Source organism: Phyllobates terribilis, unplaced genomic scaffold (assembly GCF_046119375.1).
Source record: "Phyllobates terribilis strain yellow unplaced genomic scaffold, ASM4611937v1 Scaffold_11__3_contigs__length_659146591, whole genome shotgun sequence".
Classification (NCBI taxonomy): domain Eukaryota; kingdom Metazoa; phylum Chordata; class Amphibia; order Anura; family Dendrobatidae; genus Phyllobates; species Phyllobates terribilis.
The window spans coordinates 249,508,889-249,525,399 of NW_027362771.1; the positions used below are offsets into that span (position 1 = coordinate 249,508,889).

A 16,511-nucleotide genomic window follows, 5' to 3' on the forward strand; every position below is an offset into this window, starting at 1 on the left:
AATTTTAGTTCTCAAGTCCTAAGACCGTTCTATTCTCTTCTTTCTGTTCTCCATGCTTAGTGTGGCACACACAGACACACAATGCAAAGATTGAATCAACTTATTTCCTCTTTATCTGGTTTCAGGTGTGACCCTCATATTGCACACACCTGTTACTTGCCACATGCGAGTCTGAACGAGCATCATATGCTTGAAACCAAGTTGATTACCCACAATTTTGGAAAAGTGCTAACAATTTAGTCCGGCCCATTTTTGGGGTCTTTTGTGAAATTATGTCCAATTTGCATTTTTTTCTTTATTTTTTGTGTTGTTCCAATACACACTAAGGAAATAAACATGTGTATAACAAAACGTGTATTTGCAATAATTTTCTGGGAGAAATACTTCATTTTCTGGAACAATTTCAAGGGTGCAAACACTTTAGGGGGTGTGTGTTTGTGTGTGGATTTACCGTATTTTTCGGACTATAAGACACTTTTTTCCTCCAAAACTTTGCAAGAGCAATCACATACAGATGTCTCCAGGACATGGGCTACAAGTGTCGCATTCCTTGTGTCAAGACACTCATGACCAATAGACAATGCCAGAAGAGTCTTACCTGGGCTAAGGAGAAAAAGACCTGGACTGTTGCTCAGTGCTCCAAGGTGTTGTTTTCAGATGAAAGTAAATTTTGCATTTCATTTGGAAACAAATGTCCCAGAGTCTGGAGGATGAGTGGAGAGGCCACAATCCAAGCTGCTTGAGGTCTAGTGTGAAGTTTCACAATCAGTGATGGTTTGGGGAGCCATGTCATCTGCTGGTGTAGGTCCACTGTGTTTTATCAAGGCCAAATCAGCGCAGCCGTCTACCAGGAAATTTTAGAGCACTTCATGCTTTCCTCTGCCGACAAGCTTTTAGGAGATGGAAATTTCATTCTCCAGCAGGACTTGGCACCTGTCCACACTGCCAAAAGTACCAATACCTGGTTTAAAAACAACAGTATCACTGTGCTTGATTGGCCAGCAAACTCGCCTGACCTTAACCCTACTTAGAAGCGCTTTGGACGCATATTTTTGCTGCGTCTAAAACGTTCTATTGGACGCAGGTAAATCCACAGTGTTTACTGGACCATGCTTCTGCAGTGTTTCTGCATGCGGGTTATCAAACGCTTTTCCAAGCGATTTTAGCATCACTTGGAAAAGTGCTTGACAACTTGTTCACACTATATAAATCCATGCAACCGGCATAGATTTATAGTAGTGTGACCAAGTTAGTTATTAAAAAAAAAAAAAAAAATGAATAAGAATGGTAAAAAATAAAAAAATAAAAAAAAGATTATACTTAGGCTGCGTGCCCACGAAGCATTTTCCAAGCGTACCTTCCGATGTCCTCCCGGTGTTTTCTCTGCTGCGTCCAGTCTATTGCACAGGCTCGCGGTGGTGTGAAGGACCTGCGGTGACATCATTGAGTTATGTGACAGGTCACATGACTCAATGTCATCATGGCAGGTCCTTCACAACACCGCGACCCATAGAGCAGACCAGACGAAGGGGAGAAAACACCGGGAGGACATTGGAAGGTAAGTATAATCTTTATTTTTTATTTTAAATTCTTTTTTTTACAGTTTCTATGGTACCCAGGTCTGGATGAGAGTCTCCTCTTCTCCAGCCCCGGGTACCATCTGCACATTGAACCGTGTGATATCCGCTTGTGCAGATGCAGTGATGCGGATGTCACGTGGTCCAATGCAAGTCAATGGCGGCGATTACGCTGCGTGTCCGCAAAATTAATGGACATACTGCGGATTTTTGAGCGCAGCATAAATGCTGCGGAAAAATCCGCAGCATGGGCATTGACATTGCGGCTTGTCATTGGGGACCATGGGGGGGAAAAAATTACCAAGCGTTTACGCTGTGTAAATTCCGCAGCATAAACGCTTGGAAAATGCTTCGCGGGCACGCAGCCTAAAGCATTTACTTCCCCTTAACAAAGCTACTTTACCTGCAGTGATGAGCAAAGCATTAAACTTATCAAGGTCATTATTTCTTTTTATGTTAATAAACATTACAGTCTGCTAAAGGCTTCTACAGAACTGTATCAGCAAATCATAGTATTGAAATCTGACAGCATGGATGGGGAATCAAGGATGTCAATCAAAGCAGTTGCAAATACATCTGACATTAGGCCATCCATCATATATAGCGAATTTTCATCATGTACCTGGATCAGTTTTTATAACCAGTTGTAATTACGTTTTTTAAATCACCTTTTATGCAGTGTGTCTTGAAATTCAAGATGTTTAATCACTACCTTCCCTGAAGCTCCCTCTTGCTTCTGCTTGACTGGCTTTGTCAATCTACACGTCACTTTTTTTTTTTTTTTTTTTTTTTTTTTTTTTTTTACACTTCAATTCTATCGTTGAGAACAAAAATGAAATACAATAGAACGTTAACTGCTTCTCGCTACAGGCAGTATTTTTTATTATTTTGTTTTTTTTAAAATCCCCTCTTCCGACAAACTTATCCCTTATTTTTATTTAAAAGGTGAACATGATGAGTTTGTGGCACTTTGTATTCTCACTATACAAAAAAAAGCAAAGTGGATGGAATTTATACAAATCTCATGGCCAGAATTTTGTTTATTTTTTTTAAACACAAACACACTATGTAAAAGGAGCATTTTTGAAATCCATTACATGTCAATTTCTCTTGTGAGTATGCAGAGTTATGTGCAGATTTCTCCCATAGAATTGCAGCAGAAGTGGAAAATTCACAGGTAAAAAAAAACGCACATGCATTTTTAGAGCGTTTCCGCAGCTGAAACGTACTAAAACTGTAATCTGCACATGACTGTCAAAAGTTGTCAAATCCAAATACCAGGAAATATCATTAAGATTTAAATAGAGAAAACACAGTAGTTTGACAATAAATGGCTTCACCCAACCAATAACCATGAGTGGGGAAAGGTTTTTTTTGTTATTATTCATATTCTCTGAAACAAGACCAAGAAAGGAAAAATTATGCCGGGGTATGTAAACTTCTGAGCACAACTGTATGTGCATATGGAGTTGGGCCCTACTTGCACAATTTTACCAGGTGAGAAGTTTTGCTTTTTATGGTCACATCAATTTTAATTACACTGCGCTCAAAAAGCGCTCTCTTTCCCCTGAAGGAATTCCATATTTGATATAGGTTCAACTGTGCACCTCTCGCAAATTACTGCAGCTAAAACGACTTTCGTTGTTGGGCTATGTGCACACAGCATTTTTTAGACGCCATCGCAAATGTCGAGTTTTCCCAGGCGAAGCCATTTCAGAAGAACGCTAGCAGTAATTTCCCTGAAGTAGCGTCGTCGAGGTATTGCCAACCTTATTGCAGCAGCTCTGCTGTGGAAGTCCGAGAATGAGCATGTCATTTTTAACCACCTCACGGTTTCCCATCCCTGAAGCATTTAAAGGGAGTAACATGAGATGGAACTTGTGCACAGCAGTGTCATTTGGACATTGCTGTGCACCAGATTCATTTTAGTGGGCGATTGTGTCACTTTTTCAGACAGAACCTCTGCGGAATCCACTTGAAAAAGGACGTCAGGTGAACATAGCCTTAAGGGCTCATTCAGGCGTTAGTGATTTTTCATCAGTATTTGTATGCCAAAACCAAGAGTGTCTCCAAAACACAGAACAGGTGTCAATCTTTCAATTATAGCTTTTTCTGTAAGTTCCACTCCTGGTTTTGGCATACAAACACAGATGAAAAATCACTAACGTCTGAATGAGCTCCAACAGTCCCACACTCTAGACATGGAACTCATCTAGCTCAGGCAGAAGGTTTTCCTTCAACCCTTCTGATGATATAAACCCGCCAGCAGAAAACGACTGAAATGTCAAAATGCCTGCTGGAGGGCATAAGCAACTTCCAATTGTGCACACAAACCATAAGGCGTTCATCTCATTGATTTAGCATAAATAAGGTTTTTGGGAATGAGGAATAAAAATCATTAATTTGGCAATGGCTAAGTGGACTAATTTGTTGGTTGTTAAGGATAAAGGCATCTAGACCATTGGGGCCCATTCATCATGAAGGTTTTATGACTTTTTTTAAAAAACCATTAGACCTGGCCAGATCTGCAACCTTATTACGTGGGCTGTGCTAGGTATACCCAAAAAATCATGACAAAAGTGCCACAAATAAAAGAAACATACAGTAGCCCTTGCCCTCATATTTTTGGCTGTGGCACACTATTGAAAGATATGCCAAATTCAAGAATGAATTTACCAACCTTACTCCAGCGCCTTCTCTACTGAAGCTAGCATTCAAAACGCCATACAGAATAGCGTGGGGCATAAGGTCTTTAGCACTAATAGGTGGAAATGTAGCAAAGATCAGATTATGAAAAGGTTAATGCTAATACAGGTCAGAGCATAGTTTAAATCCCTTGTTAAAGTACCACTAAACCTCATAAAAGTGAACGCTATATAAAGAGCAGCTAATGGCATTTACAAATATCAGTCATTGATTCTAGTGGTTTGCAGAACTGGAAGTATAAAGGTAAAGTAAGGCAGTGATCGTAGGGGCAAGACATTTTTCAGGACTTCCTGAGAGTAATCCAATTAAAGCAGACCACAGTAAGCTTCTTTCAAGACTGCAGCGGCTGAGATATGGAGCAGTAGATTACATTCAGCTTAAAAGCTGTTGGCTACAAGCTGAATTTTAGGTGGTTGTCCTGTCTTCTAGACAATGATTGCTGAATCACCTATAGAGGACATACAAGCAGCAGTCTGGAGATGTGTCAGTCACTGGCTCTATTCCTCAATAAGTGTCCTGAGATTTATAACTCACAATAAGCATCATTTAGATAAAATCTAAAGTGCCGCTGTCTAAGGAGAGAGCGAAAAGTCTAAATATCACAGCAGACAAATTATAGACAGACAATGAATAATAAGATGAACTACCTCATATTGTAATATTCTCAGGTCTCTCCAGGTAAGCAGCAATTTTGCTTCAGTGCTTTATAGAAAGAATCTTTTTTTTGTGTCCCAGTTCTCCAGTCACAGGGCTACTAGTCTCCAACCAGAGCAGTCAATGGCAGAAGAGGAACTACTGACTACACAGTTAACAATGAGAAGACAAGTTTCCTTTAGGCCGGTCATTATAGGTCATCTCATCATTGTGCATGGGAGGACAAAAGAGAAACTGTATATTATGGAAGCTACAGGGGGAGATGTTGGTTTTCTTTTCCAAAGACAATAATGTGAAATCATTTAAATAATACAGATAATAAAATCACATTTTGTACAATTGGCAACAATTTTTGGTAATGACAATAGGAATGATTTTACAGGACATGGAGGTAATCGATAAGCCAAACAGGGAACAGAAGTGAGATTTTTTTTTTTTTCCTTAAAATATTAGAAAGGTGCACATTTTATTTACAGGGGTTATCCAGGACTAAATTAGTTTTTGACACATAGAAAAAAAAAATAACCTGCAATTACCTGCCTGTTCTATTCAGCGCCAGCTCAAAGTGATCACGGACCGCTCCTACTGGCGATTCAGCCGATACACATCAACAGAGCAGCACAGCTTCTTCCAGGTTGCTCTGTCGACAGGGTGCGACTCAGTTATGCAGTGGGAAGTCAGCTATCAGTCAGCAGGATATTGGCACGCACAACCTGTCAACCGAGCAGAGCGGAAGAGAAGCAGCTGCACTGGCGACATGACGTCAGCGGAAGCCGCAGGATCGGTCTGTGACCACTGTGTGCCGGCATAGATCTGTGCTGAGCAGAACAAGGAGGTAATCGACTACCTGCCTTTTAGTTCTTAGGCCCCCAGTAAAAGAAAATAATAATAATATAGTCCTGGATAACCCATATCAGTATTTGGATAGAGAAGCCAGTAAGATAGACAATTAGAAGAAAATATTAATAACAGAGACCCAGCTGTAGGAAAAAGCAGAGGAGCAAAAAAAGCGCAATAGGGTCTTATCTGATGATAAAGGACAATAAGGTGCAGGGAGTGCAGGGAATTGCTCACCAGGTAAAGCTTGTATCACATCACAAGGACCCAGCTTAACTTTGACAAATACTGCAGTCTCACAAAAAAGAAACGTTGAAATGCCACAAAAGAACCAATAGGTGGATCACCTGCGCTGCTGATGGAGAACCGAGAGAACGGTCCAGGACACAATGTAAACTAGATGTGTCTTTATAATCAATTGTTATTATTATCGTTATTAGTGATAATAAAATCGCATCAAGTCTACTTTGTATCCTGGACCATTCTTTCAAATCTCCATCAGCAGCGCAGACGACCCACCCATTGCTTCTCTTCTGCCAGAAACCCAGCTGTGATAGCATAGCAGTATTACCAACTCCGGATTGTACAGGCAGCATACTTTATACTGCAGCATGATAGACTACACATTAGGCCTGGTTCAGACGTCTGGATTTGCTGGTGTGCAAAAAAAAAAAAAAAAATGGTCCAGTTGTCAGTGTTTTTGATCAAATTTTCATCAGTATTTGTTCAGTGTCAGTGTTTACTCTGAGGCCATGTTCACACGTTGCGTTTTTGCTGCAGACAAAAAATGCTCTCTTGGCAGTAAAGAAGCTGCTTACAAAAAGCAGGTTTTGCTGCGTTTTTGTCAGGTACATTTGTCTCTTATGCATACTAATATCGTTTAGTGCTCCCCCCTCCCAAAAAAAAAAACAATGTATCTTCCTGCGGTTTCTGAAGCAAAACCTGATACCTGCGTTTTTGCACTTATCCATTGCTTTCTATGGGTGAAAAAAAAATGACATGCTGCAGTTTGCAAAAACACAGCAGTTTTTCAATTTAGTCAGCAAAAAAACGTGTGTGCATGAGATTACTGAAATCACATAGCTTTTTCTGGTACTGTAAAACGTGGCTTAAAATTTGCATGAAAAGGTAGAAGAAAAAAAACGAAACAACGTTTCTGTCTTATAAGTAATTTTCTCATCTGAAAAAAAAAAAAAAATGCAAAGCATTTCCTCTACAAGGTGCTGTGTTTAGTTTCAAAGGTCGTTTTGTGACCAGGCTCCTATAATCACTTGTGCCTTCATGTAAATAAAATTACAGAATATTACAGTACTGTGTTCATAAATTAAATGACCACTCAGAAAAAATGATAGGTAACCTATGAACTGTGATGGTGAAACTAATTTTATAGGCTACTTGAAGACCAATTTACCTAACTGGAAACATCATCAGGCTTGGACAGCTCATCCCATCAGGGGGCAGGAATTATAAGTAGGGATGGACGGGAGACATAATTCACAACAAAAGGGAATTTTCATGCATGGTTCTGAAGTATCTCGGGCATGTATCAGGTATGTTGTAACATTTCCTGTAAATTATGAGAGCGGGGAACATGCTAATTAACGGCGCTCATTTACAGATAGGAAGTGTCTGGTTATACCAAGTTACACATGATGACCAGCAGTCACACCCTACATATCTCTACTATGAATACAAAGAAGATAACGTAGGAGACCGGCTGATAGGACTGCTAAAAAGAACATGATGAAATCACAATGAACAGGTAACCTAGGGTTCTACTATGATCAGCGGTGACAGATCTGGTCTATAATTTATTTAACTCGCTTATATAGTGCCATTAATTGCACAGCGCTTTGCAGGCATTATGGGCACTGTCCCCATTGGGGCTCACAATCTACAGTCCCTATCAGTATGTCTTTGGAGTGTGGGAGGAAACCCACACAAACACGGGGAGAACATACAAACTCCTTGCAGATGTTGTCCTTGGTGGGATTGACCCCAGAACCCCAGCGCTGCAAGGCTACAGTGCTAACCACTGAGCCACCATGCTGCTACCTTGGCGTTTCATGACCTGCATAAAAATGTTCAGCCAGTGACTTTAATAGTAAGAGAAACATAATCCCATGTATATTTATTACTCAATCATGGAATAAATATATCCGTGCCCTCTGCATAACACTGTTCTGACCTTGTTCAGCATCTCTGGCAGAACTGCTCCTGTCTCCATTCAGCAGCCTGTCTCTGAAAGTTGGCAGTGCTTAGGAGGTAACAGTATATGGAAATGACAATGCAACAGAAGACTTCAGAATCTCTAGTAAGAGGCACTGGCGGGCAAAGAAATTAATTCTAGTGTTTTTTCTGGCTTTTTTTTTTTTTTTTTTTTTTTTTTTTTTTTTAAACTGAACACAACGATTGAGCACTATATTAAAAAGGACCTTTCACCAGGTAGACCATGTTAATCTGTTAACGCCCAGTTGGATTTATCATAAATTATAACCTAAACTTTACAAGTCGACAACTGGGAAAAAAACAATTAAAAAAAGTTTTATTCAGCTATGCAGCCACTATGTGGCCAATTTAAGGCACCACTCCAGGGTTTTAAATGTAATTCCCCTGCCTGATACTCACCTTCCAGCGTTTCCATCGGTGGTTGTCGCCGCTGCTCCAGTCAGTCTCCAGCGAAAGGTGACTTGCCTGCAGCTCCAGTGTTTCATGGAGCGCACTGGAGGTCACTTTACAATACATCTCTATGAGAACCTCGTTCTGGCCATCATAGACTTGCATTGAGCTCTTGTGACGTAGCTTCTGACTTCAGGCCAATCAGAAGCTTAACACACAAGATGGCGCGGGGGGAACAAGAGCGGTGGCAGCAAAAAAACCATGAAGACACCAGAGAGTGCGAGTATATGACCAGGGAAAGGGGACTTAGATTTAAAGCACCCTGGAGTGGTGCTTTAACATGCCAAAACAAGTGAAAGGCTCGTTTACACGGATTCATGGCCAAAAAGTATTGTTATTCAGCTACATAGAAGCTGATCGACAGTTACCGTATTTAACAGCTTGACCTATAGGTTGAGTTCCCACAATGAGTTTGACGCTATGTATTTAACGGAGCAAAAAGTTGAGCATCTTACATTTCTAGCAAAGTGGATGGAATTTATAGAAATCTCATGCCCACTGTGCATTTTTTTTTTTTTTTTTTTTTTTTAACGCACCTTAAACTGACCTGCAGTGTGTACTTAAAATTCACAACATGTTGATGTCACTTGCAGGTATGCTGAGATATATGTGCAGATTTTCCCTATAGAACTTCATTAGATGCAGAAAATCTACAAGTAAAAAAATATATGTAATCCACACAACTGTATCAAAGTTCTGTAGAAGCCAAATACCAGAAAGTATCAAAACTCAAAGCAGCTTTATTTAAAAACAAGACATACTAAAATTACAAAAACGCAATAACATACCGTTAACGTACCTATACAGTACAGACCAAAAGTTTGGACACACCTTCTCATTTAAAGATTTTTCTGTATTTTCATGACTATGAAAATTGTGCATTCACACTGAGGGGATCAAAACTATGAATTAACACATGTGGAATTATATACTTAACAAAAAAGTGTGAAACAACTGAAAATATGTCTTATATTCTAGGTTCTTCAAAGTAGCCACCTTTTGCTTTGATGACTGCTTTGCACACTCTTGGCATTCTCTTGATGAGCTTCAAGAGGTAGTCACTGGAAATGGTCTTCCAACAATCTTGGAAGGATTTCCCAGAGATGATTAGCACTTGTTGGCCCTTTTGCCTTCTCTCTGCGGTCCAGCTCACCCCAAACCATCTCGATTGGGTTCAGGTCTGGTGACTGTGGAGGCCAGGTCATCTGGCGTAGCACCCCATCACTCTCCTTGTTGGTCAAATAGCCCTTACACAGCCTGGAGGTGTGTTTGGGGTCATTGTCCTGTTGAAAAATAAATGATGGTACAACTAAACGCAAACCGGATGGAATAGCATGCCGCTGCAAGATGCTGTGGTAGCCATGCTGGTTCAGTATGCCTTCAATTTTGAATAAATCCCCAACAGTGTCACCAGCAAAGCACCCCCACACCATCACACCATCTCCTCCATGCTTCACGGTGGACACCAGGCATGTAGAGTCCATCCGTTCACCTTTTCTGCGTCGCACAAAGACACGGTGGTTGGAACCAAAGATCTCAAATTTGGACTCATCAGACCAAAGCACAGATTTCCACTGGTCTAATGTCCATTCCTTGTGTTCTTTAGCCCAAACTTGTCTCTTCTGCTTGTTGCCTGTCCGTAGCAGTGGTTTCCTAGCAGCTATTTTACCATGAAGGCCTGCTGCACAAAGTCTCCTCTTAACAGTTGTTGTAGAGATGTGTCTGCTGCTAGAACTCTGTGCGACATTGACCTGGTCTCTAATCTGAGCTGCTGTTAACCTGCGATTTCTGAGGCTGGTGACTCGGATAAACTTATCCTCAGAAGCAGAGGTGACTCTTGGTCTTCCTTTCCTGGGGCGGTCCTCATGTGAGCCAGTTTCTTTGTAGCGCTTGATGGTTTTTGCAACTGCACTTGGGGACACTTTCAAAGTTTGCCCAATTTTTCGGACTGACTGACCTTCATTTCTTAAAGTAATGATGGCCACTCGTTTTTCTTTACTTAGAATTTATATTATGGCAAGAAAAAAGCAGCTAACAGTCTATTCAGTAGGACTATCAGCTGTGTATCCACCAGACTTCTGCACAACACAACTGATGGTCCCAACCGCATTTATAAGGCAAGAAATCCCACTTATTAAACCTGACAGGGCACACCTGTGAAGTGAAAACCATTTCCAGTGACTACCTCTTGAAGCTCATCAAGAGAATGCCAAGAGTGTGCAAAGCAGTCATCAAAGCAAAAGGTGGCTACTTTGAAGAACCTAGAATATAAGACATATTTTCAGTTGTTTCACACTTTTTTGCCAAGTATATAATTCCACATGTGTTAATTCATAGTTTTGATGCTTTCAGTGTGAATGTACAATTTTCATAGTCATGAAAATGCAGAAAAATCTTTAAATGAGAAGGTGTACAAACTTTTGATCTGTACTGTATGTCATAAGTCGCCTCCCCCTATTTGGTGCAGGCTCTGGCGCTGAGCCCGCATCGTTTCAGGCACCTGACATGTGTCCTTAACAGCCACGGGTGAAATAGCGATCCACCCGCAGCTGTTAAACTCTGACAGCGGCATTTAACATGGCTGTACCAGAAGCGTGTCACAAGCTCCGCCCATCAGCACCTCTGTCACATGATCGTGGGGTGCCGATGGGTTGGTATGACAACCCGGAGTCTGCAGGAGACCCCTGTGATTGTCATAGCCGATCTGTTATGAGCGCCGCCCAGCGTCCGGCATTTATAGTACAGACTAGATGGTGGCCCGATTCTAAAGCATCGGGTATTCTAGAATATGTATGCGGCCGACCGGGCGCGACTAATCAGCGAAGCAGTGATTAAATGGGTTGTGCACTACTTTAAATTAACCCCCCATATCCTGTTTTGTGGGGGTCTTAGATGCAAGCCCCAACAGGACTAACAAACGGGGGCCAAAACACAGTGTGAAAGCACCCCAACATTCTCTGCTCCTGCGCTGCCTCTCTTGATCTTTGTTGACAAACTGTAGCAGTGACTTCACAGTTACAGCACATGTGACCACTGCAGCCAATCCCTGGGCTCAGCATTAATGCAGATGTAAACAACATGAGCACAGTAATTGGTTGCAGTGGTCACATGTGCTGTAGTTGTGACATCGCCACTGCAACCTTTCAACTAGAGCCTTGGCAGAGAGAATTCACTGGAGGAGAGGAGGGCGAGTAACTGCTGTGTTTGGTATATGTGACAAGCGCAACGCCAATGGACCAAAAATTAAACCAATGACTGTAAACCAAGTATAGGTGCTCAGTACACCGTTGGCGTAGCCAAACAGTTCAGTGCACCTTCTAAACCTATTTATTCCATCTACCTTCACCCCTTCTCTAGCTTCAGTAAAGCCAGAGCAGTCACTCAAGGAAGCGGCTTCAGAGATCGATGCAAAGCACATAAGTGGGAAGATTCACTGAGCATCTTGGCTTGGTTTGAACAGTCAGGGTGCTCACAGACTCCCTTTAAAAGGGAACAAGTCAGTCGATTCATGCCGCCAAAACCAAAGGCACCATCAATCAGAGTCCGGCTGCACGATTACAGCCAGGTACAGCTTTTCTCTGAAATACTCAGGAGTTTTAGACAAAATACAGCTTGAAGACGCATAGCGAGAGACGAGAACAGTCAGTGCCGTCTTTCCCCAGAGCTGTTTCAGGTGATAGGTCTCTTTAATGTATGCACTTAGCAAGATACCTGTAAAATAAACAGCAGCGGCGCTAGGAGAAGCCGGCCTACGGTCCACGGCTGAAACGTCACACCATATTGTATCTCAAATTCTTGAGCATTTCAGAGAAAACTATTTTGGTCGATAATTGTGCAGCCAGGCTCTGACTCGTGCTGCCTTTGGTTGGGGCAGCATAAATCCACTGACAGGTTCTCTTTAAAAAAGATGTCTCATGACAAGGAGTCCCCAGCTATATGCTAAGTTAGTGCACACGTGCCTCATACTAGGGACCCCCGACCCCCTGAAGCCATAGCAGACCAGGCACGTCCACGCATTACAGGCCACTCAATGCTTCCCTGCAGCACTGCTCCGACACCTGTAAATCTAGGCATAGATCTACTCAGTGGTCACAGCTCATATCCAGGATTCCTCTCCTTCATAGAAAGTTAGCAAATCCCATCCAACTAACCAGGCTGAGAACTAATAAATATACATATACAGTGGTGGCCAAAAGTATTGGCACCCCTGCAATTCTCAGATAATACTCAGTTTCTTCCTGAAAATGATTGCAATCACAAATTCTTTGGTATTATTATCTTCATTTAATTATTCTTCAATGAGAAAACACAAAAAGAATTGTCCTACAGCCAAATTGGATATAATTCCACACCAAACCTAAAAAAGGGGGTGGACAAAAGTATTGGCACTGTTTGAAAAATCATGTGATGCTTCTCTAATTCGTGTAATTAACAGCACCTGTAACTTACCTGTGGCACCTAACAGGTGTTGGCAATAACTAAATCACACTTGCAGCCAGTTAACATGGCTTAAAGTTGACTCAACCTCTGTCCTGTGTCCTTGTGTGTACCACAATGAACATGGAGCAAAGAAAGAAGACCAAAGAACTGTGGACTTGAGGAACCAAATTGTGAGGAAGCATGAGCAATCTCAAGGCTACAAGTCCATCTCCAAAGACCTGAATGTTCCTGTGTCTTCCGTGCGCAGTGTCATCAAGAAGTTTAAAGCCCATGGCACTGTGGCTAACCTCCCTAGATGTGGACGGAAAAGAAAAATTGACGAGAGATTTCAACGCAAGATTGTGCGGATGGTGGATAAAGAACCTCGACTAACATCCAAACAAGTTCAAGCTGCCCTGCAGTCCGAGGGTACAACAGTGTCAACCCGTACTATCAGTCGGCGTCTGAATGAAAAGGGACTGTATGGTAGGATATCCAGGAAGACCCCACTTCTTACCCCGAGACATAAAAAAGCCAGGCTGGAGTTTGCCAAAACTTACCTGGAGAGAGCCTAAAACGTTTTGGAAGAATGTTCTCTGGTCAGATGAGACAAAAGTAGAGCTTTTTGGGAAAAAGCATCAACATAGAGTGTACAGGGGAAAAAAAGAGGCATTCAAAGAAAAGATCATGGTCCCTACAGTCAAACATGGCGGAGGTTCCCTAATGTTTTGGGGTTGCTTTGCTGCCTCTGGCACCGGACTGCTTGACCGTGTGCATGGCATTATGAAGTCTGAAGACTACCAACAGCATAATGTGGGGCCCAGTGTGAGAAAGCTGGGTCTCCCTCAGAGGTCATGGGTCTTCCAGCAGGACAATGACCCAAAACACACTTCCAAAAGCACTATAAAATGGTTTGAGAGAAAGCACTGGAGACTTCTAAGGTGGCCAGCAATGAGTCCAGACCTGAATCCCATAGAACACCTGTGGAGAGATCTCAAAATGGCAGTTTGGAGAAGGCACCCTTCAAATATCAGGGACCTGGAGCAGTTTGCCAAAGAAGAATGGTCTACAATTCCAGCAGAGTATTGTAAGAAACTCATTGATGGTTATCGGAAGCGGTAGTTCGCAGTTATTTTGGCTAAAGGTTGTGCAACCAAGTATTAGGCTGAGGGTGCCAATACTTTTGTCTGGCCCATTTTTGGAGTTTTGTGTGAAATGATCAATGATTTGATTTTTGCTTCATTCTCTTTTGTGTTTTTCCTTGCAAGCAAATTAAATGAAGATAATAATACCAAAGAATTTGTGATTGCAATCATTTTCAGGAAGAAACTGAGTATTATCTGACAGAATTGCAGGGGTGCCAATACTTTTGGCCACCACTGTATTCTATTTCACACTACTGAACTGGGTCAGGAGAATGCAAGGAGGCACATAATAATCTAGGTTCGCTCATGTTCTATGATATCAATTCCACACTCTAAAGTTTACCAGCACTGGAAAGTACAGCATCATGGAAAGAGGCAAGTGTCACAATGTATCACTCACAACCCACGTATTTCCTACCAATCGTAAAGGCCATGGCTCCACAAGACTAGCAACGTCTGACAAACCACAGGGAGGCACCAAAGAGAAGGCAATTCCCAGAGGAACCATTTCCGTACCCCAAAGTTACATTGTAGGTAACAATACATACAATATACAGAAAGACAAGGCTCCTGTGTGACCTGGGGAGAACAACAGCTCGGAGTCTGTTCACACTCTCTATACTGTCGCCTAGGATTTCTGTAAAGAAACACATTGTACCCACATACACGGGGCAAATAGCAAAAGTATCTGAGGGTGATGTTGCTGGGCACACAGGGGGGCACAGAAGTATCTGGGGGCGATGTTGCGGGGCACATAGAAGTAACTGAGGACGATGATGCTGGGCACATAGAAGTATCTGGGGGCGATGATGCTGGGCACACAAGGTGCACACAGCAGAAGTATCTGGGGGCGATGTTGCTGGGCACACAAGGTGCACACAGCAGAAGTATCTGGGGGCGATGTTGCTGGGCACACAGGGGGGGCACATAGCAGAAGTATCTAGGGGCGATGTTGCCGGGCACATAGAAGTAACTGAGGACGATGATGCTGGGCACACAGGGGGGCACATAGAAGTATCTGGGGGCGATGATGCTGGGCACACAAGGTGCACACAGCAGAAGTATCTGGGGGCGATGTTGCGGGGCACAGCAGAAGTATCTGGGGGCGATGTTGCGGGGCACAGCAGAAGTATCTGGGGGCGATGTTGCGGGGCACAGCAGAAGTATCTGGGGGCGATGTTGCGGGGCACATAAGTGAATAGCTGCTTTCACAAGTTCAGTAATGAACTGTTGCTCCCCATGAGCAGTGTGTCAGGGCCGGGTTGTGTCGGTGCAGTGTGTCACCAGTGGAAGCCATTGTCCTGTGCTTCCTGATGATGAGCACAAAGCCTCCTGCAGATCCTGCTCCCCACAGGAGGCACAGGCTGAGGATGAGGAGGAGCAGGCTACAAGTGTGCAGCAGGTAAATTATTCAGCATCTGCACACACGTCCACTAGAGATGGCAGCCAGGAGAGCAGATCCCCCGTCCACAGCCACACATGGAGATGATTAACCCCTGCCCCGGCGGACACCAGCTCAGGGGCCTTCCTTACCCTGCACCGACATCAGAGCAAACTTTCATCCAAGCAGCAGCAGCTCCCGGTGCCCCCGACACAGCGCTGTGCCCTCTTGTGCCCTCTTCTCCCCTCTATGTAGCGCGGTGGTGTAGTGGCAGCATGGAGTCCAGGTACACGGCAGAGGGATGAGAAATGAGCGGTGCCTCGGCCCCAGCCCAGCACATACACGCGAGCCGCTCCACTCTCCTTATCCCCCGCTCTTATTCCGTCACCTCCTTCTCGGCCGCTGGCTCCGCCACCTACTGACAGCGCCGGGCACAGACACCGCTCTCCGGCTGCCTGTTCTGTGGTGACGTCACCAGAGCACGCAGAGCGCCAGACACAGCCCCGCCCTCTGATTATTCTATTTTTAATACATTGCCTCTCCTCCTCTGTATCCTGTACACACTGCTCACCTGTGCGCTGCGTCTGCCATATAGCTATGTGTATGCTGCCTGATGGTCACTGCTGCCACATATATGTACTGTGCCTGCTGATGCCACATACACGTACTGTGCCTGCTGCTGCCACATACACGTACTGTGCCTGCTGCTGCCACATACACGTACTGTGCCTGCTGCTGCCACATATATGTACAGTGCCTGCTGCTGCCACATATATGTACTGTGCCTGCTGCTGCCACATATATGTACAGTGCCTGCTGCTGCCACATACACGTACTGTGCCTGCTGATGCCACATATATGTACAGTGCCTGCTGCTGCCACATACACGTACTGTGCCTGCTGCTGCCACATACACGTACTGTGCCTGCTGCTGCCACATACACGTGTAGCACCCTGAGGATTCGGCTGCTACAGGGGTATTGCACCTCAACCCAGAGGTGTGATATTCCACTCCCGGATAAGGATGGAGTGTGGAACTGAGCTCGGTAGGCTGCATGCACTACACACATCCCATTTCCGAGGAGCAGACCGACGGTACTCCCACTTAGAAAT

The 16,511-nt window shown here is 43.5% G+C and overlaps 1 protein-coding gene across 2 annotated transcripts in view; it reads right to left on the minus strand.

Annotated features, from left to right (window-relative positions):
* GRAMD4 (GRAM domain containing 4) overlaps window positions 1-15,887 on the minus strand; it is a 136,884-nt gene extending 120,997 nt beyond the window's left edge. Inside the window, exon 1 of one of the 2 annotated variants that reach the window (XM_073652145.1) lies at window positions 15,551-15,887. In XM_073652145.1, the coding sequence (XP_073508246.1) occupies window positions 15,551-15,579 (29 nt within the window). In that variant the 5' untranslated portion in view covers window positions 15,580-15,887. Of the gene's footprint in view, window positions 1-4,930; window positions 5,078-15,550 lie in introns of those variants that run through there. The other variant, XM_073652146.1, reaches the window with a different exon arrangement.
* Between the last annotated feature and the right edge of the window lie 624 nt (window positions 15,888-16,511).